This window comes from Hippoglossus stenolepis, chromosome 3 (assembly GCF_022539355.2).
Source record: "Hippoglossus stenolepis isolate QCI-W04-F060 chromosome 3, HSTE1.2, whole genome shotgun sequence".
NCBI classification, from domain to species: domain Eukaryota; kingdom Metazoa; phylum Chordata; class Actinopteri; order Pleuronectiformes; family Pleuronectidae; genus Hippoglossus; species Hippoglossus stenolepis.
Genome location: NC_061485.1, coordinates 21,694,678 through 21,721,333, shown reverse-complemented (window position 1 = coordinate 21,721,333; position 26,656 = coordinate 21,694,678). Strand labels below are relative to the sequence as shown.

The 26,656-nt window shown below is 39.9% G+C and overlaps 3 protein-coding genes across 4 annotated transcripts; 1 reads left to right on the top strand and 2 right to left on the bottom strand.

Moving 5' to 3' along the window:
• Positions 1–697: 697 nt before the first annotated feature.
• On the bottom strand, positions 698–8,379 carry LOC124851559 (interferon-induced GTP-binding protein Mx-like). Its single transcript, XM_047339340.1, has 12 exons — positions 8,065–8,379; positions 4,738–4,875; positions 4,446–4,600; positions 3,227–3,365; positions 2,942–3,140; positions 2,765–2,843; positions 2,545–2,667; positions 2,292–2,433; positions 2,055–2,213; positions 1,885–1,961; positions 1,563–1,799; positions 698–1,434 (listed from the first exon to the last, which is right to left on the bottom strand). Exons 1-12 carry the CDS (start codon positions 8,249–8,251, stop codon positions 1,210–1,212), a joined length of 1,860 nt encoding a protein of 619 aa, XP_047195296.1. The 5' UTR covers positions 8,252–8,379; the 3' UTR covers positions 698–1,209.
• Positions 8,380–10,839: 2,460 nt separating this feature from the next.
• On the top strand, positions 10,840–12,042 carry LOC124851560 (THO complex subunit 7 homolog). Its single transcript, XM_047339342.1, has 4 exons — positions 10,840–10,940; positions 11,055–11,121; positions 11,227–11,296; positions 11,946–12,042. Exons 1-4 carry the CDS (start codon positions 10,855–10,857, stop codon positions 12,005–12,007), a joined length of 285 nt encoding a protein of 94 aa, XP_047195298.1. The 5' UTR covers positions 10,840–10,854; the 3' UTR covers positions 12,008–12,042.
• Positions 12,043–12,512: 470 nt separating this feature from the next.
• LOC118104709 (interferon-induced GTP-binding protein Mx) lies at positions 12,513–20,449 on the bottom strand. Of its 2 annotated transcripts, XM_035151778.2 has the most exons (13): positions 20,148–20,449; positions 16,807–16,944; positions 16,515–16,669; positions 15,284–15,422; positions 14,999–15,197; positions 14,822–14,900; positions 14,604–14,726; positions 14,351–14,492; positions 14,114–14,272; positions 13,944–14,020; positions 13,622–13,858; positions 13,232–13,493; positions 12,513–12,822 (listed from the first exon to the last, which is right to left on the bottom strand). In XM_035151778.2, the coding sequence occupies exons 1-12, from the start codon at positions 20,332–20,334 to the stop codon at positions 13,269–13,271; spliced, it is 1,860 nt and encodes a 619-aa protein (XP_035007669.2). In that variant the 5' UTR covers positions 20,335–20,449; the 3' UTR covers positions 12,513–12,822; positions 13,232–13,268. The 2 variants fall into 2 exon arrangements, with proteins under 2 accessions (XP_035007669.2, XP_035007668.2); XM_035151777.2 differs by having other exon boundaries at positions 12,513–13,493.
• Between the last annotated feature and the right edge of the window lie 6,207 nt (positions 20,450–26,656).

Sequence of the window (26,656 nt, the reverse complement as noted above, 5' to 3'; positions counted from 1 at the left end):
GATTTTGTATTTGTCCCTGAATCTTTTTGTATGTATTGTTCAATAAAGTTGGCTTGTCTACGTTTTTTTTGTTTAGTTATTTATTGATATGCTGCATATTTAGATGTCGGCGCATAGAACTGAAATTGTCTCTCCCTTTGTTGAGAATGATTAACCAAGATTTCCAGGCCAACAAGGATTTCATGTATGCAAGACACACAGCACATTAGACTGATATAAATAACAAATATAAGTGATTGAAAAAGGTAATTGGTAAAATCCAGTATTGGTTAATAGTTACGAGTAGGATGTTATTATTGAATCAGCTTTCTATTAATGTCATCTCCTCCAGATGGGATTTTGTTTTTACAAGTTGTCCTGTGTGAAACCACCAGGAGTAGTCAAAGTACGGTTTTTTAATTGAGTATAGTCGTGAGTAAGTTTCATGTCCAAAGTTAACCACATCGATCAAGAAGACAGTAACAGGCATTTATTTTACAGTAACACAAAGTAAAAGTGTGGTTCACTGGATTGTAGTTAAGTTAAAACAGACAGATTTCTACTGTGACATAAAACAAATCAGTTAAGCATGAATTGATCAGAGTTTTCTTTAAAGCAGCTCTAAGTAGCATTTTGATGCTAGTAACAATGTATTAAAAGACTGGAATGTGTCGTCATAGTGATAAACAGAGTTATCACTTGCATCCGCACTTCTCCTCAGGTTTGGGTAATTTAGTAATAAGTCATAGCTAAAGAGACCGATGTTTCTCTCAGAAAAAAATGAATACTGAACTTACATTGAAAACTGAAACATAAGTCTGAAAAAAGATAATATTTCTACTTTTGGATGTAAAAATAAGCTGTATACACAATAACAAAATAATCTTTTTTGACAATACATAACTACCAATATTTATTTCAAGACAACAGATTGTCTGAGTACTTTTACCTGTAAAAGCAAGTTGTGAAATCCTTTCTTTAAACAAATATGAATGTGTTGCTTTTGGATATGTTTCAAGAATTTAAGTAAATTAAGCAACATTCAAATCCTGTTTAATATATGAAAGGCATCTTTTTCAGTGAATTTCATGACCTTTCCTTGAGTAACAATATAATGCACATTATAGGACATTAAACCCAACCTGTCCATTCTACACTTCTTCGAAGACTAATTTGCTGTATTTCTCAAATGACTGTTGCAAAGTAGAGTAATGCAGGAATTAACCTCCATTAAAATTTCACCAGGTACGCTCGGGCCTTCATGAGGCGTTTGTGGCGACTCTGCAAAGCAGCTCTCTTGGAACCAATGTCCCGGTCCTCCTTCAGCAAGAACTCGAAATTCTCCTTATCCTGAATCATCTGCAGCATCTCCCTCTGCAGCTGGACGGCAGACTGCTGCAACATCTGGTAGCGGATAACCAGCGGTATCTGGTCAGCGAGACGCTGACTGGCAATCTGAAATATAATAGACATATATGAGAAAAGTTCGACAGACAAAAACAGTTGCTGGGAAAAAACAGACCTCTATCTAAACCTGACTCATCGTATTTGTTCATGAACATTAACCCTCAATGAAAACTTACTCTGTAATATGATCTAAGGTGTAAGATCAACTCCTGAAGTGTTGCATGATTATCCATGTAGCACTTAGTACTCTTTTTCATACTTTTTTCTTCCTCCTCGCTCTCCTCTTTCCTCTCACTCAAACTGTTGCTGTAGGTTCTGTCCTGGGAGTAAACCATCGTCTCCATCTTGAACTGGGTTCTCAGCATGGACTCTGCAATGGGTTCTTTTTCTTGCTTTATGGTTTCAATCTTTGCCTGGAAAATTAGATTTTGACATGCAACATGTTACTGACAATGAAGATCAAATTATAAGAATGTCAATATCAAACTTATAGAAGACCTTGGCTGTTTTTATGAGGTTCGGAAATCCAGTGAAGCTACTGCTGGCCAGCTGCAAGAACACCCTCCTAACAGCATCTGGAGGAAATGGAAATGCAGCAGCCTGATTTCCACTGAGGCAAACAGAATGCAGAAAAACACAATGCATTTGTCTTATATTCAATCATTTACCCCCAATATCCTTGAGTTTCTTGACAGCTGGTTCTTCCAGCTGTTTCATCTGCTCACTGACCATGACCTCAAACGTCTTGTAGTTGATGAAGCCCGGTAGTTCTCTTCCACGGTACCTCTCTTCATAGTCCTCCACCTTTTTCTCGATCTTAATGTTAACTATGACACATTAACAGATATTTATTTCTGAATCCTGCTGATGGACAGCTATACACCAGACAGAAATAAAACACTCACAGTTGTGTCCCGTTTTGTCCAGGCACATGCTCCACTTCCCAAACTCTCTTCTGAGCATAGAAAAGACATTGAGATGGTCTCCACATCTGAGTTCCTCTCCTGCAGCCAGACTGATGGCATCCTGAGTGAACGCTGTTACTTTCTAGACTCCACGTGTGACAGCAGAAACAGCTGTTAACAAGTTGTGCAGAAATAGTGGCTGTGAGTATTTGTGTTGCCTGGTAAATATTACGGAGCATGAGGAAGCTCTCACATCAATCAGGAATGCGAGTCTCTCAGCTGGGTCAGATGGGGGTCCACTGCCATATCTATCCATCTCTGCCTGTGTTTGTGCCAGTTTCTCCTCGACCTGTTCTTCCAGTCGAGGGAGAGATTTCTGAAAATAACACAGGGCAAGGGTCAAATGATTGTTACCAAATTTGACAAATCATAATTTATACTATAATTGTAACAAAACAATAATACAAATTCACCTCAATGTGATGCACCAGCTCAATTGTGAGTTTCTCAGCCAGTTTAGGAACTGTGGCAAGGCCTTCATTGTACAGGGTGCTACAGCAGAAATTAACAGCGACTGAGTACATAGTACAGAACCTGTCAACACTTTACCATATACATATTTTGTAGCATTACCCCAAAAACGAACTTACTAGAAATGTGCATGTTCTGTAAAGAAGGTTTTCTCTCTTTCTAATGCTTCAGTCAGAGACACTTTCTCTGTGATCTCCTGCTGACCCCTGCACCTGACGATCATGTAGCCCTTCGTCAGGGGGATGACCTCATTATGAACAATGTCAATCACAGACTCCTCTGCTCCTTTGTCAACCTGATCAGGCTTGGTCAAAATACCTGAAAGAGACAGAGTGAAATAACCGAGAGCTGAGTAACTTCCCCTAGAGCTGGACCAACGTTTTGTAAAACTCCAATGTATTTACCCAAAGTTCTCTCTCCATTGGGATCCACCTCCTGTGCCATCTTCAAGGCCTCTGTGGTTGCAATGTCCACGATACTTGGGACAACCACCAGGCTGATGGTTTCTTGTCTTGTGATGAACGTGCGGATCAGGTTCTTTATCTGAAAGTATTGATTCATGTTGTTTTTCAACGAACAACGTTGTTGTGCTTGAGAATGTTTTTATCACATAATGAATGAATATTACAGAACTACATCCACACTACCATGTTTTAGTTTGAAAACCAATCAACTCTGCTAGGAACAAGCCTGGCGTCCACACGGTTATCGGAGTAACTTCAGCTCCACATACATTTACGAAGTTTACAAAGTCTGTTGTTTTTACCCAGATTGAGTTTAAATGTGTTCGGCCGTGTGTGAGAGCGAGGAAGAGAGAGAGGGGGGTTATTAATTTAACTCATTTATAAAATATCGATCATTATGTGATGATCAGTGTTGATATTGTGGCAACAAACAAATTAACTTTGAAACTGTAGCAAGTCAGAGACATCAGCTGAGAGCGAGAGAGAGAGAGAGAGAGAGAGAGAGAGAGAGAGAGAGAGAGAGAGAGAGAGAGAGAGAGAGAGACACACATACTTTTCCCTCAGGTTCTGGTATCATAAATAAGCTTCGCAATTCTTTTATATAATCAACCGCTCATAGCAATGAATCTGACCCGGGTCAAATGCGATTACTAGAAGTTTCCACATTAGAATTTAGTCGGAGGAGGCGGAGCGAGGCAAATCTCTGTATTCTCTCTATTCTCTTCTTGAGACAATGATTCACTGACGGAAAAACCCATCAATGATCTGAATGTCTTTAATTTATCATCTAGGGCCGCAAGGCTCCATCTGATTGGCCAAATATATTGACATGCAGAGCGTGAATGCATGGCGCATGAAACATCATTTATTGCAGTTTTGCCATCTTTTGCGAAACGTCTATTGCGCACGTTGATATTGCAATGACAATAGATTTTCGATATATTGTGCAGCCCTAGTACAGAGATCGTTTTAGTTTCAAAATACCATTTACGTAGAATGGATGTAGCCTTAAAGTCTATGAGAAGTAATTTCTGAGATGTAGTATCGGGCCAAAGGTTTTAGCCTGGTTCAGCTGGATAATTCAGAGACAACACTCAGGACTCAACAAGAGTTTGTCCCTGTGAGACGTGTTGACAGAGTTTTTGTGGACCCAGAATACCTGGTGTTCAATGTTCTCTGGTTGTCCCAATACAGCCACCCTGGTGATTCCAGGCAGGTCAATGAGCGTCAGGTCTGGAACATCAGGAGAGGCGATCTCCAGGCTGATCAGGTCATCACTGATCCCCACACCGGCCCCAGCCATTTTATCCTGAGCTGGAGAGAAGGGATGTGATATATGACAATAACCGAAGGGCTGGACAAGCCGATGAAAGATGAGACCTTAGAAAATGCAATAGCTCCTTCAATTCTTTGCTGTTATTAGTAACATAAAAAAATGTGGTGTACTGTACCTTCTCGAATCATTTTCTCCACATCTGCAGGGTCATGTATCTCTTCCTCGTAGTCCCTGTAGCTTATCTTTCCGTACCAATCGTCTCCTGATCTCTTTCTCTTCATCTTCAGTTCAAGAGGACATCTTGTCACTATGCCTGAGTTATTAATGAGTGAATAACGAGAGAGGGGTAATGGATAAATTGGGCTTGGTGAAAGTAGGATGCCATCTCAGATGACATAGACACAAATTACTTTTCATTTACAAAATTTAAATTACCATAGTAAATATAATAAAATAAAAGTTTCCCTTAAAGGGATAGTTCACCAGAAAATGAGCCCTGACATTCAAATTCGACTCGAAACAGAGGCACCATGTTTTTAGCCTCTGATATCCTCCCGCTAGTTACTGCTGCAGTAACTGCAGCTCACTCTCGGGAACTGCAGAAGTGGTCCCCCTTTACTTCAATTGTATTGGATTTGGCTGCAACGCTGTTTACCCCTGAAACTCTTTAAGTATTTTGTGGACACTTCACCCACCTCTCCATTGGCATATTGGTGAGTGGATAATGCAATATCATTGACCTGCAGAACCAGAGAGCCCCTGCCCAGCCCTCGTTCTTGATGTACGCATGCACAAACATGTAAATGGTCGTACGACACCTAATGAATATAGTATAGTAAAAATAAATATAGTGTAGTTAAACAAAGAACAGAATATTCTATATTATTATTTATAGTTTAGGAGTAAGGCTCATGTTTTGGGAACAGATTAAAATTGCTAGACTGTAATCTGTACTGGCTTTGTTAAACAGTGCCTTAATGTGTGTGGGTAACTCCTTATGGTTTATCTGAAATCTCCGTACAGTACAACCTCTTTTTAATGAGATCAATATCTGGATGTTTGGTTACACTTAAAAGAATATGAGTTGTATGTGACCCCTGATGTGGCAGAGCAACTCTTCAGTGACGGTCCAGGCATCCACAAAAGACACTAACAGTAAGACAACAACACTAAGACACTCCAGGGCCACTTTAAGTGCAATCTGTAATAATCCATAGAGTAAAAAGTATCTATTTTAAATTATCTTAGTTATGCAGGTGCTTTCTACAGTGTTTACAGACATTTATAAAGAATATGTATTTAGGAAAGTGTATTTATGACCTCAACTTGACCTTCATTGTTACCGTTAACTGCTCTTTCTTAATCACATCCCATTACAAACTGACAAAACAGCTCCAATCTCTTGGGCTGTCTGAACTTTTGCACAGTGCTCTCTCTTTTCACTCGAAAATTGTGCAAAAAACAATCGACTAATCTTGCTTAAAATGTTGAAAAGCATTTTCAATTATATGCCTTTTGGAGATCAGTTCATATCCTACTCACTTTACTATTCACAGTAACACAAATTTTGTTAATACTGTTAGTCTTTTCCTCAATGTAGGGGTTAAGGTTGATATTAGTGATGTGTTCTTCTAGTGGCTTCAAGCGTGTGTCGAGTAATCCAGGAAGATTTTGTGGTGAAGATTGAGGCTTGTGTTCATGACGTATGAGGATGTTCAAAGCCCCCTCACATTTTGTGGACTTGGGACTTTATTGTGCGTTTATTTGCAAAAAGAGAAACCGCCTGAAACCCAGCACTGTGGATTTATTTTTATTTTTTCAATAAAAATAAATAAAATGTTGTCCCTAGTTCACGTGTTACATGTTGTCCCTTGTTACATAAGCACAGTCACAAACCAAGTAACACAAACACATTCACATCACAACCCTCTGCCCAATTTGTTTCCACTTTCCCTTTCGACCCCGCTATTTTATCATAAAGACAGACACCATATTACGTATATACCATTACCATATACGTTCATAATTGATGTATTGGCATCACAAACATCATTCATTCATTTATTCAATTCAAAGCTTCACACACCAAAGCCATGGTGTCATTATAATCACTCTGCCTGTTTTACATTTATTGTCCACTTGATGGCACAGTAGAGCAAATGAAGCACCATGAAGCTTCGGCCCATGAGTGAACCAATTGGATGGAAAGCTTCAATGCTGCATGAAGCTTCATGTCGCCATCACTAGTTGATATTGTCTGTATTATCCTATTCCTTGTTTTTATTTATATTTTTTCCAAAGTGACAATGAACACTTTGCGGACAGGGTGGAAAAACGATTATAACAAGAAGGGTCCCAGTAGAGGTACTGCACCTAATGTAAAGATTATTTTGTATTACTTGATTTATATATTATGAATTTATCAAAAATACAATTAAAAAAACGTATTTAACTTAATGTATTTAATCATCTTCTCATCTTCCAAATACAAACAAATCTGACAACAAACAAAGTATGAACTGCAAGGCATTATTCCGGATGAAAAATAGCCCAGTCTGAACTGCTAATCAGCCTTTTACAGTCCCATATCTCTCCAAAATAAAATCTACATTAACCTGTCCAACAAAATGAATGAAAACCAAAGTTAAATTCAAGTACCTTTGATCTTAAAGTAGCCTAGTAGTTGTATCAATGTCTGTATGAAGTCAAAAACTGACTGTAATAAATAAAGAAAGTGCAACTCAATAGTATTTCAACAATGTACAGTATATTATTAATTTTCACACCGAACTGGAGGGTACTCTAATAATAATATAATAATAAAATAAAAGTTATTTTCTCGTTTCAAGTAAAATAACGCAAAAATGAAATAAAGTGCTTAATTTTTGAAAAAATAAATAAAAAGATGAAGTTTGACACTACCCATTTCTTCTTAATATATAACTATATTACACATATAAACAAACTCAACAAACATTAACAACCAAACTTTTCTCTTTGTTACCACTTTCTCTTGTTCAGTGAAGTAAATTCTAACGCAAGTCGACGTATTTACGTAATCCAGCACCTCGATTACGTCGACGCCTCGCCCCAGGCTTATATGTCTAGGTGTACAATTGTACAGGTACAATAATAACGTGCCCTTTCATGTAATATTGGTTTATGTCCATTGTAAATCCACCAATAAACATGCATAGCCATAAACAACCATTGAATTAAAAAAAAACGAACATTTCCTTATCTACACTCAAACCAATAAACTACATTAAACTGAATTAATACAAGCTTATGAAGCTTATTTGTCCTGAAACGCCCTGCCACTTAGAGAAGGAAGCTGAACATCCAACAACTCTGCAGGTCCACGTTTCTCAGATAATGAGTGAATTTAAATGTTTAAGTGAAGTGTGCAGAGTGTGCAGAGTTAAGTTATCCCTTCAAACAAATGCATTATTTTGTGACACATGAGCGAACAATTGTGTAGTTTTCCAGGAATATACGGCACCTTTTCCTCTTGGCAGGGACACCCCTGACAGCGCCTCCAGCACTGAGCTCTTCCCCGAGCTTTGGTCTCCTATGACGGCGATGGCCGGCAGCGCCAGGTCCTTCTCTACACCCAGAGAGCGGAGCGAGTCGATGAGGTCGATGCAGGGACGCACCTTCTCCTCATACTGTTCGTTCAGACTGTTCATGGTCGGGACTCCTGGTCTGCGGTGGAGACAGAACTAAAGAAGGAATCAGAGACAGCAGCTGGTCGTGCGATGCTGAGAAAGAGAGATGGTGTGGTGCTTCCGTCACATTCAGTCTTTTATATATTGGCAGTGAGGCGGAATCAAAATTAGGTTTCGTTTCCTTAACTTTCATAAACCAGCAGCCGATGCAGGATGTTCGTTCACATAGATGGAAATGACCACTCATGATATATTTACTCTGCGTAAATCTGGTCTGTTTAATATGGAAGCCCATTTCCGCCACTGTGTATAAAAATCCTTTATCTCATAACTATGATTTAGTATCTCATAATTATGAGCTACTGACTGTGGGCGGGGCGCAGCAGGGCAGGGAAGCCGCTCATTAAAGGTCCGGTCGTCCTGTATGTGTCGGAGTCTGTTTCCTCCTCACTTCTCCTCTGACCTGCGCTCACTTTACACTTTAACAACAAACACCAGCACTGATCACAAGTGACTAGGACACGTACAGGACTGACGTCTACTTTGCATTCCCCTGCTTCACACAACACGAGACGTAACGTGACGCGCACAGTCAGGACATCAGGGTTAAAGTGACGGAACGATCTGGAGTCATGATCCGTCATCATCGATCGAACGGTTTTGGTTCTGATGCTGCAAAACCTTCTACCTGATGGCATTGGGTCAAACAGTCTGTGGCAGGGGTCCTTCATGATGGAAGGATGTGCAACGTGTTTTGAAAATGGATGGTGGGGAGAGAGACTGTGAGGATCTTCTCAGCTGTCCTTACTATGCATTGTAGGGTCTTGCTTTCTGCTGATTTGCAATTCCCGAACCACACAGTGATGCAGCTGGCCAGGATGCTCTCCACGGTGCCTCTGTAGAAGGTGGTGAGGATGGGTGGTGGTTGATAAATAGTTCATTACTATATTACTATTAATGTCATAAAAACTACCTGACTCGACAGAAACTAGCTTTCAGAAAAATCTGTTTAACGTGGACTTGGACTTTTAGTTTGGTCCATGCACAATCCACTAACATAGAGGAGGTGGGGTTTATAATCTATACCACAACCAGGCACAGGGGGCAATCGAGACACTTTGGCTTCACTTCGGGGAGCTGTCATGTTGTCCATCTTTACCTAAAGTCTATGGCTTGAACATAATGGGCGTTGCCTGGCTTGGGCATTCGGGGGCCAGCCCTGAACATTTTGTGGAAATACTAAAGTACAACTGCATACATGTTGTGACATTAAAAATAAATATTTGAGATTTACAGTATTTGTGACATTGTGTAGAGTGTGTACACGGAATCTCCTATTGTACCCTCTCATTTATTAGTATATACAACATTGATGTATGACTGTGTATTAACATCACTGTGTTGATGCTGTCTTGCCTTTAAAGGAGCATACGCTACAGAATGATTGTGGTAGTGATGCACTGCAGCCAATAGATGGCCTCATTATGACAGTAAATGTGTTCCCCTCTGTGCTGAGTTCAGAAATAACACCATTGTTATTACTACTACCACTGCTCTCTACTGACTGTTATTCTAGTTTCAGTTCTGTGTTGAAATATATCAACAACATTTCACAGCCGGGGGAATTTAGTAACTCTGATCTCCTCATGTTTTATCCAGTGCAGGCCATCAAATACCTGGAAAATGAATAACATCAGGTTTCAGTTCAATTCCAAATTTATATGTATCAAAAGTAAAATCACAAGTAAAATAAAAAGGGTATGATAAACATTTAATAAAAAAATCTCTCCACCTTGTTGATTGTCTGCTCCTCCCCGATTGTTTGCACCTGTTCCTCATCACCTAGTGTATTTAGTCTGTGTGTTCCTGTGTCGCGTTGCCAGTTCGTCTTTGTTTCCCCGTGTCTCAAGCGTCCCAGCGATTTCCATGTTAATTAAGTTTCTAGTGATTCCGACCCCGGCCTGTGTAATCGACTCCGCTTTTGCTTCTTCCCTGTCGGTACCTCTGCCTGTTCAACAATTGTCTACCCGTGTACCGAACCTGGACTGGATCTTCACCCAACCCTGCTACTGCCTGACACTCATTGGAATTGTGTGTTTGTTATTGGACTGCCTCACCTGTGTACCGAACCTGGACTGGATCTCCTTCGACTTCTGCTGCTGCCCGACACTTATTGGAATATTGTGTTTGTTACTGGACTGCCACTCCGTGTACCGAAACCATTCAGTAAAAGTTATTCTTTATCATCTCTGTCTCCGAGTCGAGCATTTGAGTCCAACACATCTCAGTACATTACAGTTTCTTGTTTGGTAGCAAAGGTTGACTGATACTCTTGAAGGGGCTGGGGGGGCATTTCAAAGTGTCTGTCCACCTTCTGCTTGATGTGTTTGCTGAGGAACTGTATGCACTGAACATCCTCCTGAGATACATACTTGTCCTCATAGACCCTTTCATTGAAGTCTAACTCCGGGGCTTTCAAAACATCATTGACTGATGGGGCAGGAATTTCTTTTACAGCAACTCTGTGAACGAAGCTCTGACTCATTGTCTTTGCCTATGACGGCTTCAAGTGGGGCTAGTGCTGATGGAGAATCAGGGTCGGTAAAATTTAGCAAAAAAGTTTCATGTCCTTTATTTCTTCTTTCTCTTCAGAGTATGATGCTTTAGCCAAAGTTATCCAGCAGCACCCAGACCGACACGAGACATTAAAGTAAGTCGGCCTGTGTCTTGTTTCATTCAAATATTGTTTCATTTGTTTCATACATCCACTTAGTATGTGGTGATAATAATAATGCATACCTCCCTTTGCTTTGAACACCTACAGACAGTTGGAGGCGCTTGACAAAGAACTCCAGCAACTGTCTCACATCAAGGAGAATGTGGATGATAAGGTAAAAACAAATACAATTATCCTCTCTTCTTTTCTATCTCCCAGTGCCTTCAATCAACAGTAATATTTTACTTAAATTGTTTCAAATCCCTTTTGTCTCACTCAGTTGGAGTTAAGGAAGAAGCAGTTCCACGTGCTACTGAGTACCATACAGGAACTACAGCAGACTCTCGAGAGTGAGTAAACAAGGGCATGCGTTGGTACCATGTTTGTGTTGTCTTTATGTTCTCTATTCTCAGTAGCTGTTGTGCTGTACAACAAACCAGGAAATGTTTAATCTGTGTATTGGAAAAATGAACTAAGTGTGGTTGAAAACTATTTTGTAGTTGGAAAGTAAGTTTTTGCAGCCCTGTCTAAAGACTTTTATGACCTGTATCTACATACATATACAACCTGTCCAAATACTTTATGACCTGAACTGTTTTATGGTCTGAACTGTGTTGACCTGAAAACTGTCAGACCCTTTAGCCACTTATTTACTCTCCAAAGAACTGAATGTATGTCTGCTTATCTCCAAAGGAAACATATGTAAATCAGTTGTCTGTGTTTAGATTCCTCTCTCAACCTGCGCCTACAGAACCAGTCTGAACTGGTTCTGAGAGATAGCCTTAGTTCTCCTATATAAGATCCTTGCATTTGACTGTTCTCCATCTTCACTCTGAGATCCTTGTGACTCTCTGTGTTGATCCTTTCTGCAGAAAGCCCCGATTAAAATACATGTAGATAACTTTGGTGTTTCCAGCCTCTTGTATTTCCATCAAATCTGTTAAGGTTTGGACATTTTAAAGGTCACTAGGCCTTGCTAATCTTCTTTATCTTTCCTAAATGATGAAAAATCAGACAATGACGACAACAGCCAGGAGAGCCCAGCAGAGAATGGTGAATGAACGTTTAGAGGTCCTGAGTAGAATGAATGCAGCGGATCGCTTTTAAATGATTTTGTATTTGTCCCTGAATCTTTTTGTATGTATTGTTCAATAAAGTTGGCTTGTCTACGTTTTTTTTGTTTAGTTATTTATTGATATGCTGCATATTTAGATGTCGGCGCATAGAACTGAAATTGTCTCTCCCTTTGTTGAGAATGATTAACCAAGATTTCCAGGCCAACAAGGATTTCATGTATGCAAGACATACAGCACATTAGACTGATATAAATAACAAATATAAGTGATTGAAAAAAGGTAATTGGTAAAATCCAGTATTGGTTAATAGTTACCGAGTAGGATGTTATTATTGAATCAGCTTTCTATTAATGTCATCTCCTCCAGATGGGATTTTGTTTTTACAAGTTGTCCTGTGTGAAACCACCAGGAGTAGTCAAAGTACGTGTTTTTTAATTGAGTATAGTCGTGAGTAAGTTTCATGTCCAAAGTTAACCACATCGATCAAGAAGACAGTAACAGGCATTTATTTTACAGTAACACAAAGTAAAAGTGTGGTTCACTGGATTGTAGTTAAGTTAAAACAGACAGATTTCTACTGTGACATAAAACAAATCAGTTAAGCATGAATTGATCAGAGTTTTCTTTAAAGCAGCTCTAAGTAGCATTTTGATGCTAGTAACAATGTATTAAAAGACTGGAATGTGTCGCTCGTAGTGATAAACAGAGTTATCACTTGCATCCGCACCTCTCCTCAGGTTTGGGTAATTTAGTAATAAGTCATAGCTAAAGAGACCGATGTTTCTCTCAGAAAAAAATGAATACTGAACTTACATTGAAAACTGAAACATAAGTCTGAAAAAAGATAATATTTCTACTTTTGGATGTAAAAATAAGCTGTATACACAATAACAAAATAATCTTTTTTGACAATACATAACTACCAATATTTATTTCAAGACAACAGATTGTCTGAGTACTATTACCTGTAAAAGCAAGTTGTGAAATCCTTTCTTTAAACAAATATGAATGTGTTGCTTTTGGATATGTTTCAAGAATTTAAGTAAATTAAGCAACATTCAAATCCTGTTTAATATATGAAAGGCATCTTTTTCAGTGAATTTCATGACCTTTCCTTGAGTAACAATATAGTGCACATTATAGGACATTAAACCCAACCTGTCCATTCTACACTTCTTCGAAGACTAATTTGCTGTATTTCTCAAATGACTGTTGCAAAGTAGAGTAATGCAGGAATTAACCTCCATTAAAATTTCACCAGGTACGCTCGGGCCTTCATGAGGCGTTTGTGGCGACTCTGCAAAGCAGCTCTCTTGGAACCAATGTCCCGGTCCTCCTTCAGCAAGAACTCGAAATTCTCCTTATCCTGAATCATCTGCAGCATCTCCCTCTGCAGCTGGACGGCAGACTGCTGCAACATCTGGTAGCGGATAACCAGCGGTATCTGGTCAGCGAGACGCTGACTGGCAATCTGAAATATAATAGACATATATGAGAAAAGTTCGACAGACAAAAACAGTTGCTGGGAAAAAACAGACCTCTATCTAAACCTGACTCATCGTATTTGTTCATGAACATTAACCCTCAATGAAAACTTACTCTGTAATATGATCTAAGGTGTAAGATCAACTCCTTAAGTGTTGCATGATTATCCATGTAGCACTTAGTACTCTTTTTCATACGTTTTTCTTCCTCCTCGCTCTCCTCTTTCCTCTCACTCAAACTGTTGCTGTAGGTTCTGTCCTGGGAGTAAACCATCGTCTCCATCTTGAACTGGGTTCTCAGCATGGACTCTGCAATGGGTTCTTTTTCTTGCTTTATGGTTTCAATCTTTGCCTGGAAAATTAGATTTTGACATGCAACATGTTACTGACAATGAAGATCAAATTATAAGAATGTCAATATCAAACTTATAGAAGACCTTGGCTGTTTTTATGAGGTTCGGAAATCCAGTGAAGCTACTGCTGGCCAGCTGCAAGAACACCCTCCTAACAGCATCTGGAGGAAATGGAAATGCAGCAGCCTGATTTCCACTGAGGCAAACAGAATGCAGAAAAACACAATGCATTTGTCTTATATTCAATCATTTACCCCCAATATCCTTGAGTTTCTTGACAGCTGGTTCTTCCAGCTGTTTCATCTGCTCACTGACCATGACCTCAAACGTCTTGTAGTTGATGAAGCCCGGTAGTTCTCTTCCACGGTACCTCTCTTCATAGTCCTCCACCTTTTTCTCGATCTTAATGTTAACTATGACACATTAACATATATTTATTTCTGAATCCTGCTGATGGACAGCTATACACCAGACAGAAATAAAACACTCACAGTTGTGTCCCGTTTTGTCCAGGCACATGCTCCACTTCCTAAACTCTCTTCTGAGCATAGAAAAGACATTGAGATGGTCTCCACATCTGAGTTCCTCTCCTGCAGCCAGACTGATGGCATCCTGAGTGAACGCTGTTACTTTCTAGACTCCACGTGTGACAGCAGAAACAGCTGTTAACAAGTTGTGCAGAAATAGTGGCTGTGAGTATTTGTGTTGCCTGGTAAATATTACGGAGCATGAGGAAGCTCTCACATCAATCAGGAATGCGAGTCTCTCAGCTGGGTCAGATGGGGGTCCACTGCCATATCTATCCATCTCTGCCTGTGTTTGTGCCAGTTTCTCCTCGACCTGTTCTTCCAGTCGAGGGAGAGATTTCTGAAAATAACACAGCAGGGGTCAAATGATTGTTACCAAATTTGACAAATCATAATTTATACTATAATTGTAACAAAACAATAATACAAATTCACCTCAATGTGATGCACCAGCTCAATTGTGAGTTTCTCAGCCAGTTTAGGAACTGTGGCAAGGCCTTCATTGTACAGGGTGCTACAGCAGAAATTAACAGCGACTGAGTACATAGTACAGAACCTGTCAACACTTTACCATATACATATTTTGTAGCATTACCCCAAAAACGAACTTACTAGAAATGTGCATGTTCTGTAAAGAAGGTTTTCTCTCTTTCTAATGCTTCAGTCAGAGACACTTTCTCTGTGATCTCCTGCTGACCCCTGCACCTGACGATCATGTAGCCCTTCGTCAGGGGGATGACCTCATTATGAACAATGTCAATCACAGACTCCTCTGCTCCTTTGTCAACCTGATCAGGCTTGGTCAAAATACCTGAAAGAGACAGAGTGAAATAACCGAGAGCTGAGTAACTTCCCCTAGAGCTGGACCAACGTTTTGTAAAACTCCAATGTATTTACCCAAAGTTCTCTCTCCATTGGGATCCACCTCCTGTGCCATCTTCAAGGCCTCTGTGGTTGCAATGTCCACGATACTTGGGACAACCACCAGGCTGATGGTTTCTTGTCTTGTGATGAACGTGCGGATCAGGTTCTTTATCTGAAAGTATTGATTCATGTTGTTTTTCAACGAACAACGTTGTTGTGCTTGAGAATGTTTTTATCACATAATGAATGAATATTACAGAACTACATCCACACTACCATGTTTTAGTTTGAAAACCAATCAACTCTGCTAGGAACAAGCCTGGCGTCCACACGGTTATCGGAGTAACTTCAGCTCCACATACATTTACGAAGTTTACAAAGTCTGTTGTTTTTACCCAGATTGAGTTTAAATATGTGTCCGGCCGTGTGTGAGAGCGAGGAAGAGAGAGAGGGGGGTTATTAATTTAACTCATTTATAAAATATCGATCATTATGTGATGATCAGTGTTGATATTGTGGCGACAAACAAATTAACTTTGAAACTGTAGCAAGTCAGAGACATCAGCTGAGAGAGAGAGAGAGAGAGAGAGAGAGAGAGAGAGAGAGAGAGAGAGAGAGAGAGAGAGAGAGAGAGAGAGAGAGAGAGAGACACACATACTTTTCCCTCAGGTTCTGGTATCATAAATAAGCTTCGCAATTCTTTTATATAATCAACCGCTCATAGCAATGAATCTGACCCGGGTCAAATGCGATTACTAGAAGTTTCCACATTAGAATTTAGTCGGAGGAGGCGGAGCGAGGCAAATCTCTGAATTCTCTCTATTCTCTTCTTGAGACAATGATTCAGTGACGGAAAAACCCATCAATGATCTGAATGTCTTTAATTTATCATCTCGGGCCGCAAGGCTCCATCTGATTGGCCAAATATATTGACATGCAGAGTGTGAATGCATGGCGCATGAAACATCATTTATTGCAGTTTTGCCATCTTTTGCGATACGTCTATTGCGCACGTTGATATTGCAATGACAATAGATTTTCGATATATTGTGCAGCCCTAGTACAGGAGATGGTTTAGTTTCAAAATACCATTTACGTAGAATGGATGTAGCCTTAAAGTCTATGAGAAGTAATTTCTGAGATGTAGTATCGGGCCAAAGGTTTTAGCCTGGTTCAGCTGGATAATTCAGAGACAACACTCAGGACTCAACAAGAGTTTGTCCCTGTGAGACGTGTTGACAGAGTTTTTGTGGACCCAGAATACCTGGTGTTCAATGTTCTCTGGTTGTCCCAATACAGCCACCCTGGTGATTCCAGGCAGGTCAATGAGCGTCAGGTCTGGAACATCAGGAGAGGCGATCTCCAGGCTGATCAGGTCATCACTGATCCCCACACCGGCCCCAGCCATTTTATCCTGAGCTGGAGAGAAGGGATGTGATATATGACAATAACCGAAGGGCTGGACAAGCCGATGAAAGATGAGACCTTAGAAAATGCAATAGCTCCTTCAATTCTTTGCTGTTATTAGTAACATAAAAAAATGTGGTGTACTGTACCTTCTCGAATCATTTTCTCCACATCTGCAGGGTCATGTATCTCTTCCTCGTAGTCCCTGTAGCTTATCTTTCCGTACCAATCGTCTCCTGATCTCTTTCTCTTCATCTTCAGTTCAAGAGGACATCTTGTCACTATGCCTGAGTTATTAATGAGTGAATAACGAGAGAGGGGTAATGGATAAATTGGGCTTGGTGAAAGTAGGATGCCATCTCAGATGACATAGACACAAATTACTTTTCATTTAGCACAATAATCTGGTCAAAATTTAAATTACCATAGTAAATATAATAAAATAAAAGTTTCCCTTAAAGGGATAGTTCACCAGAAAATGAGCCCTGACATTCAAATTCGACTCGAAACAGAGGCACCATGTTTTTAGCCTCTGATATCCTCCCGCTAGTTACTGCTGCAGTAACTGCAGCTCACTCTCGGGAACTGCAGAAGTGGTCCCCCTTTACTTCAATTGTATTGGATTTGGCTGCAACGCTGTTTATCCCTGAAACTCTTTAAGTATTTTGTGGACACTTCACCCACCTCTCCATTGGCATATTGGTGAGTGGATAATGCAATATCATTGACCTGCAGAACCAGAGAGCCCCTGCCCAGCCCTCGTTCTTGATGTACGCATGCACAAACATGTAAATGGTCGTACGACACCTAATGAATATAGTATAGTAAAAATAAATATAGTGTAGTTAAACAAAGAACAGAATATTCTATATTATTATTTATAGTTTAGGAGTAAGGCTCATGTTTTGGGAACAGATTAAAATTGCTAGACTGTAATCTGTACTGGCTTTGTTAAACAGTGCCTTAATGTGTGTGGGTAACTCCTTATGGTTTATCTGAAATCTCCGTACAGTACAACCTCTTTTTAATGAGATCAATATCTGGATGTTTGGTTACACTTAAAAGAATATGAGTTGTATGTGACCCCTGATGTGGCAGAGCAACTCTTCAGTGACGGTCCAGGCATCCACAAAAGACACTAACAGTAAGACAACAACACTAAGACACTCCAGGGCCACTTTAAGTGCAATCTGTAATAATCCATAGAGTAAAAAGTATCTATTTTAAATTATCTTAGTTATGCAGGTGCTTTCTACAGTGTTTACAGACATTTATAAAGAATATGTATTTAGGAAAGTGTATTTATGACCTCAACTTGACCTCCATTGTTACCGTTAACTGCTCTTTCTTAATCACATCCCATTACAAACTGACAAAACAGCTCCAATCTCTTGGGCTGTCTGAACTTTTGCACAGTGCTCTCTCTTTTCACTCTAAAATTGTGCAAAAAACAATTGACTAATCTTGCTTCAAATGTTGAAAAGCATTTTCAATTATATGCCTTTTGGAGATCAGTTCATATCCTACTCACTTTACTATTCACAGTAACACAAATTTTGTTAATACTGTTAGTCTTTTCCTCAATGTAGGTGTTAAGGTTGATATTAGTGATGTGTTCTTCCGTGTTGAGGCTTCGAAGCGTGTGTCGAGTAATCCAGGAAGATTTTTGTGAAGCGCGTATCGAGGCTTGTGTTGATGACGTATGTGAGGACGTTCAAAGCCCCCCTCACATTTTGTGGACTTGGGACTTTATTGTGCGTTTGTTTGCAAAAAAAAGAAACCGCCTGAAACCCAGCACTGTGGATTTATTTTTATTTTTCAATAAAAATAAATAAAATGTTGTCCCTAGTTCACGTGTTACATGTTGTCCCTAGTAACATAAGCACAGTCACAAACCAAGTAACACAAGCACATTCACATCACAACCCTCTGCCCAATTTGTTTCCACTTTCCCTTTCGACCCCGCTATTTTATCATAAAGACAGACACCATATTAATAAGTTCATAATTGATGTATTGGCATCACAAACATCATTCATTCATTTATTCAATTCAAAGCTTCACACACCAAAGCCATGGTGTCATTATAATCACTCTGCCTGTTTTACATTTATTGTCCACTTGATGGCACAGTAGAGCAAATGAAGCACCATGAAGCTTCGGCCCATGAGTGAACCAATTGGATGGAAAGCTTCAATGCTGCATGAAGCTTCATGTCGCCATCACTAGTTGATATTGTGTGTATTATCCTATTCCTTGTTTTTATTTATATTTTTTCCAAAGTGACAATGAACACTTTGCGGACAGGGTGGAAAAACGATTATAACAAGAAGGGTCCCAGTAGAGGTACTGCACCTAAAGTAAAGATTCTTTTGTATTACTTGATTTATATATTATGAATTTATCAAAAATACAATTAAAAAAACTTATTTAACTTAATGTATTTAATCATCTTCTCATCTTCCAAATACAAACAAATCTGACAACAAACAAAGTATGAACTGCAAGGCATTATTCCGGATGAAAAATAGCCCAGTCTGAACTGCTAATCAGCCTTTTACAGTCCCATATCTCTCCAAAATAAAATCTACATTAACCTGTCCAACAAAATGAATGAAAACCAAAGTTAAATTCAAGTACCTTTGATCTTAAAGTAGCCTAGTAGTTGTATCAATGTCTGTATGAAGTCAAAAACTGACTGTAATAAATAAAGAAAGTACAACTCAATAGTATTTCAACAATGTACAGTATATTATTAATTTTCACACCGAACTGGAGGGTACTCTAATAATAATATAATAATGAAATAAAAGTTATTTTCTCGTTTCAAGTAAAATAACGCAAAATAAAATAAAGTGCTTAATTTTTGAAAAAAATAAATAAAAAGATGAAGTTTGACACTACCCATTTCTTCTTAATATATAACTATATTACACATATAAACAAACTCAACAAACATTAACAACCAAACAGCTTTAACTGTTCTCTTTGTTACCACTTTCTCTTGTTCAGTGAAGTAAATTCTAACGCAAGTCGACGTATTTACGTAATCCAGCACCTCGATTACGTCGACGCCTCGAGGCTTATATGTCTAGGTGTACAATTGTACAGGTACAATAATAACGTGCCCTTTCATGTAATATTGGTTTATGTCCATTCTAAATCCACCAATAAACATGCATAGCCATAAACAACCATTGAATTAAAAAAAAACGAACATTTCCTTATCTACACTCAAACCAATAAACTACATTAAACTGAATTAATACAAGCTTATGAAGTTTATTTGTCCTGAAACGCCCTGCCACTTAGAGAAGGAAGCTGAACATCCAACAACTCTGCAGGTCCACGTTTCTCAGATAATGAGTGAATTTAAATGTTTAAGTGAAGTGTGCAGAGTGTGCAGAGTTAAGTTATCCCTTCAAACAAATGCATTATTTTGTGACACATGAGCGAACAATTGTGTAGTTTTCCAGGGAATATACGGCACCTTTTCCTCTTGGCAGGGACACCCCTGACAGCGCCTCCAGCACTGAGCTCTTCCCCGAGCTTTGGTCTCCTATGACGGCGATGGCCGGCAGCGCCAGGTCCTTCTCTACACCCAGAGAGCGGAGCGAGTCGATGAGGTCGATGCAGGGACGCACCTTCTCCTCATACTGTTCGTTCAGACTGTTCATGGTCGGGACTCCTGGTCTGCGGTGGAGACAGAACTAAAGAAGGAATCAGAGACAGCAGCTGGTCGTGCGATGCTGAGAAAGAGAGATGGTGTGGTGCTTCCGTCACATACAGTCTTTTATATATTGGCAGTGAGGCGGAATCAAAGTTAGGTTTCGTTTCCTTAACTTTCATAAACCAGCAGCCGATGCAGGATGTTCGTTCACATAGATGGAAATGACCACTCATGATATATTTACTCTGCGTAAATCTGGTCTGTTTAATATGGAAGCCCGGGGCGCAGCAGGGCAGGGAAGCCGCTCATTAAAGGTCCGGTCGTCCTGTATGTGTCGGAGTCTGTTTCCTCCTCACTTCTCCTCTGACCTGCGCTCACTTTACACTTTAACAACAAACACCAGCACTGATCACAAGTGACTAGGACACGTACAGGACTGACGTTTAATTTGCATTCCCCTGCTTCACACAACACGAGACGTAACGTGACGCGCACAGTCAGGACATCAGGGTTAAAGTGACGGAACGATATGGAGTCATGATCCGTCTTCATCGATTAATAACTAAACACATGTGATTATCAGTTTGTGTGAAGCGGGACAGAGACGAACACACACACAAAAACACACAGAAACGCAAACTCCCGCAGACAGACCCTGGCATTCACCAACGTCAGGAAGAGTGTTATCTTTTGTTAGGATAGGCTTTGAACTTTTGACATAGGATTATTCAGAAAGTACACATTTTGAGTACGTCATAGTATTTGTGGCAGTAGTCTAACTCGTAGTCCAACAATATCAGTTTCATGAAGAACTTATGGTAAAAAAGCTTTTTATCCTTCATCAAATGTAGCAGAAGAAGTTCATTCTTGTTTTGTGGAGGGAACTTTGACACAGGATTAGTCAAAAACTACACAGTGTCAGTACTTCGAGGAAAAAAACAGCTCCTCGAAACCTCAGAACCGCTTCACAACGATTACCGTAAATGTCAAATTAATTGCGCACGAGAGGCGGCTGCTTGACCGCAGTCTCTCAACCATGGCTTCCCTGCTCTGCTGCGGTCAGAGTAGCAGTAAGGATCTCATAATAATGAGAAACTAAGTCATAATAATGAGATACTAAGTCATAATAATGAGAAACTAAGTCATAATAATGAGATACTAAGTCATAATAATGAGATACTAAGTCATAATAATGAGATACTAAGTCATAATTATGAGATACTAAGTCATAATAATGATAGTATCTCATAATTATGAGATAGATACAAAGTCATAATTGATCAAAGAATCACAGATGGATGGATTATGTAAATAGTAACTGTGTCAACTATATTTATGTTGCACATTTTAAGCAAAGTCAAAGTTTAGTCAGAATATTGTTTTTATCCTGTTGGACGTTTTTTCCTGTCAGCACATAATGACACCTTCCAAATTTGATCTGGTCAGGTTTGACTGTATATATTATCACCCAATTATGTTTAACATTTTAGTCAACGTCATTCAACTCATTACCACAAGGTTTACACTTGTGCACTACTTGTCTATTAGGAACAATATTTTGGATCATCAAAGGAACTAAACTGTTACTTTAAAGAATATGTCATAATGTTTATATTATATTACCGAGTCAAATTTGACAAGGAGAGAAAATGAAACCTTACTTAGTTCTCATTTCCCTGACTTTCATTTCTCTTCCTTTGTGTTGGAGCTACTTTCACTTTTCATGTGACAGATGCCCAAAGCTTGAGGCCAAGCCTGCATCATGCCCATCTGTACATGATATCATGAAAATAACGACCAACTGTACTGTCATTGTTATTTTAAAGAAATTATAACAAAATCCAGTTGGCAAACACAAAATACTACTACCAGCAAGACAACATTAATAAAGCATTAACTAATGAATGTATTCATGCTGCAACCAGCATTATGAATGGCTCATGCACATGTAGGTGGATCCTACTTTTAAAATTGTAATGTTTTGTAAGTGGAGAACAAGATCCTCTGTAAACATTCAACTAGAGTGATTAGTGAAAGGGCAGGAAGAGACAAAGACACATGTCATATAACAATGTCAGAAATAGAATGTAGTGCTCACTGACTGAAATTATTGTCAAGTCAAGTCAACTTTTTGTCATTCATCCACATACACAATATATGGCTGAACAAAATGGCGTTAAAGAAGTAGTGCAGTGTTAAACCCAACATATAAAACAAAAAAACACACGATATATAAAACATAACAAAAATGTAGACACAAGACAGAGCTATAAGGGTTTAAAGAGACTTCTAAAGGATACATAGTATACGTAGTGGTTAATAATAGTATGAAATACCTTATTGACAAGGTCTGTCGAGGTTGGGGTAGTGGTGTGTGTGCGTGTGTTGGGGGGGCACTATGTGGTGGATGGCAGCTGGGTGTTTAAGAGAGTCTGACAGCTTGGGGGAAGAAGATGTTGCAGAACGGTTTTGGTTCTGATGCTGCAAAACCTTCTACCTGATGGCATTGGGTCAAACAGTCTGTGGCAGGGGTTCTGTTTAACCTGGACTTGGACTTTTAGTTTGGTCCATGCGCCATCCACTAACATAGAGAAGGTGGGGTTTATAATCTATACCACAACCAGGCACAGGGGGCAATCGAGACACTTTGGCTTCACTTCGGGGAGCTGTCATGTTGTCCATCTTTACATAAAGTCTATGGCTTGAACATAATGGGCGTTGCCTGGCTTGGGCATTCAGGGGCCAGCCCTGAACATTTTGTGGAAATACTAAAGTACAAGTGCATACATGTTGTGACATTAAAAATAAATATTTGAGATTTACAGTATTTGTGACATTGTGTAGAGTGTGTACACGGAATCTCCTATTGTACCCTCTCATTTATTAGTATATACAACACATTGATGTATGACTGTGTATTAACATCACTGCTGAAACTCCCCTGCTGAAGTGTCCCATGGACAAATACAGTCATTTAGTCCGGGTGGGAACATTCCTTCTCACCCGCTTCCTCTTTTTCCCCTACACGGAAACACAAACAAACAGACTTTACAATTGATCAGCTGATAAAACTCTTTGCATCATTTAGCGTAATGATGTGAACATGTACGAGTTGTATGTGAGCATACATACGTCATTTTTACTGGTTGACCACTCAGGGTGAAGCTGATCATGGAGCTGCCTCTCCATCTCAGCTTGGTTGTAATATTTGGCCTGCTGGTCTTTTGACAGGGCCTTCCACTGTGGACACACAACAACACACATGTAACTACATAACAACTTATTAACAGCCACACACAGATCCCACAGTGAATTTGCGACACACAATGCTGGAAAACCTCTGTTTGAATTCACATTTGCTTTTTTTGTCCTGTGACACTAAATTAAAAAAAGAAATTCAGAAGAACAAAACTTGTCAAGATGTGAAGAATCGAAGCTGGAGGAACATTTTTATAATGTTGTCTCAGACGCTGCTTGATGAATGATGGCAGAAAACATGTGAATCTTACTCTCTGTCCAAGGATGGTGTTCACAGAGGCAGAGTCACCGTTTTGTAGCTCGGCCACAACAACGGGCCTCTGCTCCTTCCTGAAGATCATGAAAGCCTTGGGTGGCTTCTTGATATGTGGCTGACTGTAGTACAATGAAGTGAGCTGGATCATGAGTCTGGCTTTGTTTTGGTCTTCCAGTTGAAAGAACTCTGCCACAGATGATGAACCCTGTCAGACGGACTTACTGTGAAATGCGGGTGTACGGAGGAGCATCGTTAGCAGTATCAGGAGCAGTAGGGAGAGCTGTATTGGCTTGAATCCCATCAACAGCCTCTGTATTCCTACATAAACACAATCAGACAGATACATAGATGACCAAACAAGTGTGGTTAAACATACAAACAGAAGCTCACAGTTGTGTGTTAGTTTGAATTCATGTGTGCGATACATACACAAATCCAAAAGGAACGAGTCTCTCCAACATGACTCGAGGCAGACCCACTGTTGGAACGTCGTTGTTGAGGTGCAGACATGGTGAAGATGGAGGGTTTGGTATCTCTGGAAACGTTTCCCCCAACATCTCCAGGGCCACACCCATCTCCTCAAGTGAAGTGGGAGGGTTGAGCGAGTTTTCAAACATTTCCTTCATCACCCTGAAGGCCATGTCCATCACTTCCTTCCACGCCATATCTGACATCATACTTCGGAGGTCTGCCTCAATGTCCATCTTCTGTTGCCCTGTCTGACATGGAGTCACTGCGCTCCTGTGACATTGATAAGAAACTGGTTTTGAGACACTTTCATAGCGTGAAGCATCAGGGATAAAAACACCAAGTGCAAATAAAAATAAAGTTATTATATTGTTATAAACTATATCTACCACCTCACTACATTTCAGAGGGAAATACTGTACATTTTATTGCTTTTACTTGAGCGATAAAGTCACCGCTTACTTCATAGATAAAGTTTTTTAAGGTTGCTCATATAACCCCAAGATACACAAGCTATACAAACCCCTTTTAATGCACAACATGGGAAAAAATGACCCATATTCATTTCCTGTGTTATTTCATTCATGGCTGGGTGTTTCTATGCTATGTTCTCCTATAGTTTATTCTTCCCTTTTCATTCAGGAGAAGGCTTGTTTAAGAGAGGAAGGTTCCTTTGATGACATAGAAGAGGGGTCTTCTTCGTCATCACAGGAGCCTTCCCCTCAAACAAGCCAGTCTCTCTCTCTCTCTCTCTCTCTCTCTCTCTCTCTCTCTCTCTCTCTCTCTCTCGCTCTCTCTCAAACTGAAACAGTCTCTGGACCAGCCAGGAAGCACGCTGCACACATTCAAAATCTTTAGGGAGGAATTTTCTAATTTACTTTAATATTTAGACTCACCTTTTTTCATAATAAGTTATTTTTATACACATTACATAGGCTTTTATCCTAATAAATAGACAGTTTTCACTGATTGGTCCATTACTCCCAAAGGATGATGGGATTGTTTGGTAAAACGTCCCCTTTCTTAAATATTCTCCTCTTATCGGCCACCCAAACTTAAAATTATAAGAAATGTACCATACCCAAACTTACACTTACTTTTGAAAGAAGCTTATCCAAAACCAAAAGACCATCATTGACCCACCGCCAAACCGGTCATGCTGGATAATGTTACAGGCAACATAACGTTCACCACAGCTTCTCCGGACTCTTTCACAACCACCACATGTGCTCCGTGTAAGCTGCACTCATCTGTAAAGAGAGCAGGGCGTAGTGGCGAACCTGCCAACTCTGGTGTTCTCTGGTGAATGCCAATTGAGCTGCACGGTGCTGGGCTGTGAGCACAGGTCCCACTAGAGGACATCGGGCCCTCATGCCACCCTCATGGAGTCTGTTTCTGACAATTTGGTCAGAAAGATGCACACCAGTCGCCTGCTGGAGGTCATTTTGTAGTGCTCCTCCTGTTCCTTCTCGCACAAAGGAGCAGATACCGGTCCTGCTGCTGGGTGGATGCCCTTCTACGGCCCTGTCCAGCTCTCCTCATGTAACGGCTGGTCTCTTGGTATCTCCTCCATGCTCTTGAGACTGTGCTAGGAGAAACAGCAAACTTTCTTGCGACTGCACATATGGATGTGTCATCCTGGAGGAGCTGGACTACCTGGGCAACCTGACTCGGCTGCTGGTATCGCTCATACTACCAGTAGTGACAAGGACACCAGCAGAACACAAAACTAGAGAAGAATCAGTCAGAAGTATAAGGAGAGAAAACAATTGTCTGTGGCCACCACATGTAAAACCATTCCCATTTTAGGGGTTGTCTGGCTTTTGCCTCTCCATTGTAACATTTCCACCAAAGCTGGTGAAATTGATTCTCAATCACTTGTTCTTCCTAAATGTACAGTTTGATCCCTGAAGTTTAACTGACTTGGTGTTATACTGTGACCATTAAGTGTTCCCTTCATTTTTTGAGCAGTGTATATAAGATTGAATGTTTTACTTCCAAATATAAAATTACATATGAAGTTGATTAGATGAACGGTTCCCAAGATACGAGATACACAGACAGATTGTTGTGGAAATAGTAGGTAAATGTGGTGTCTCCGCTCCCAATGCAAGTGTCTACTGAAGAAATGAAGCTGAACAGCACATCATGGGATATATGATCATTTGAAACATTTGTAAGTTTCTATCCACATTCAGTTCCCTCTCAAGATCACTTTTATTTCACATCCCATATCGAACTAAATTAAAGCACCTCACCTGACCCAGCTAACTAATCCAACAAATCTGAGACAGCTACACTTTTCATTGACTTAAGGGACAGGAGACATGCAACTACAAAGGAGTTC

What these genes read in the sequence shown, in the direction of transcription:
- LOC124851559 (XM_047339340.1), bottom strand. Translation starts at nt 8,251, where the DNA reads ATGAACAGTCTGAACGAACAGTATGAGGAGAAGGTGCGTCCCTGCATC. An exon ending in CAATGGAGAGAGAACTTTGG is followed by an intron (nt 3,141 to 3,226) that starts GTAAATACATTG and finishes TGTCTCTTTCAG; the next exon opens with GTATTTTGACCAAGCCTGAT. An exon ending in GACTCGCATTCCTGATTGAT is followed by an intron (nt 2,434 to 2,544) that starts GTGAGAGCTTCC and finishes CGTGGAGTCTAG; the next exon opens with AAAGTAACAGCGTTCACTCA.
- LOC124851560 (XM_047339342.1), top strand. Translation starts at nt 10,855, where the DNA reads ATGTCCTTTATTTCTTCTTTCTCTTCAGAGTATGATGCTTTAGCCAAA. An exon ending in GACCGACACGAGACATTAAA is followed by an intron (nt 10,941 to 11,054) that starts GTAAGTCGGCCT and finishes GAACACCTACAG; the next exon opens with ACAGTTGGAGGCGCTTGACA. An exon ending in ACTACAGCAGACTCTCGAGA is followed by an intron (nt 11,297 to 11,945) that starts GTGAGTAAACAA and finishes TATCTTTCCTAA; the next exon opens with ATGATGAAAAATCAGACAAT.
- LOC118104709 (XM_035151777.2), bottom strand. Translation starts at nt 20,334, where the DNA reads ATGAACAGTCTGAACGAACAGTATGAGGAGAAGGTGCGTCCCTGCATC. An exon ending in CAATGGAGAGAGAACTTTGG is followed by an intron (nt 15,198 to 15,283) that starts GTAAATACATTG and finishes TGTCTCTTTCAG; the next exon opens with GTATTTTGACCAAGCCTGAT. An exon ending in AGCTGGTGCATCACATTGAG is followed by an intron (nt 14,727 to 14,821) that starts GTGAATTTGTAT and finishes TGTTATTTTCAG; the next exon opens with AAATCTCTCCCTCGACTGGA.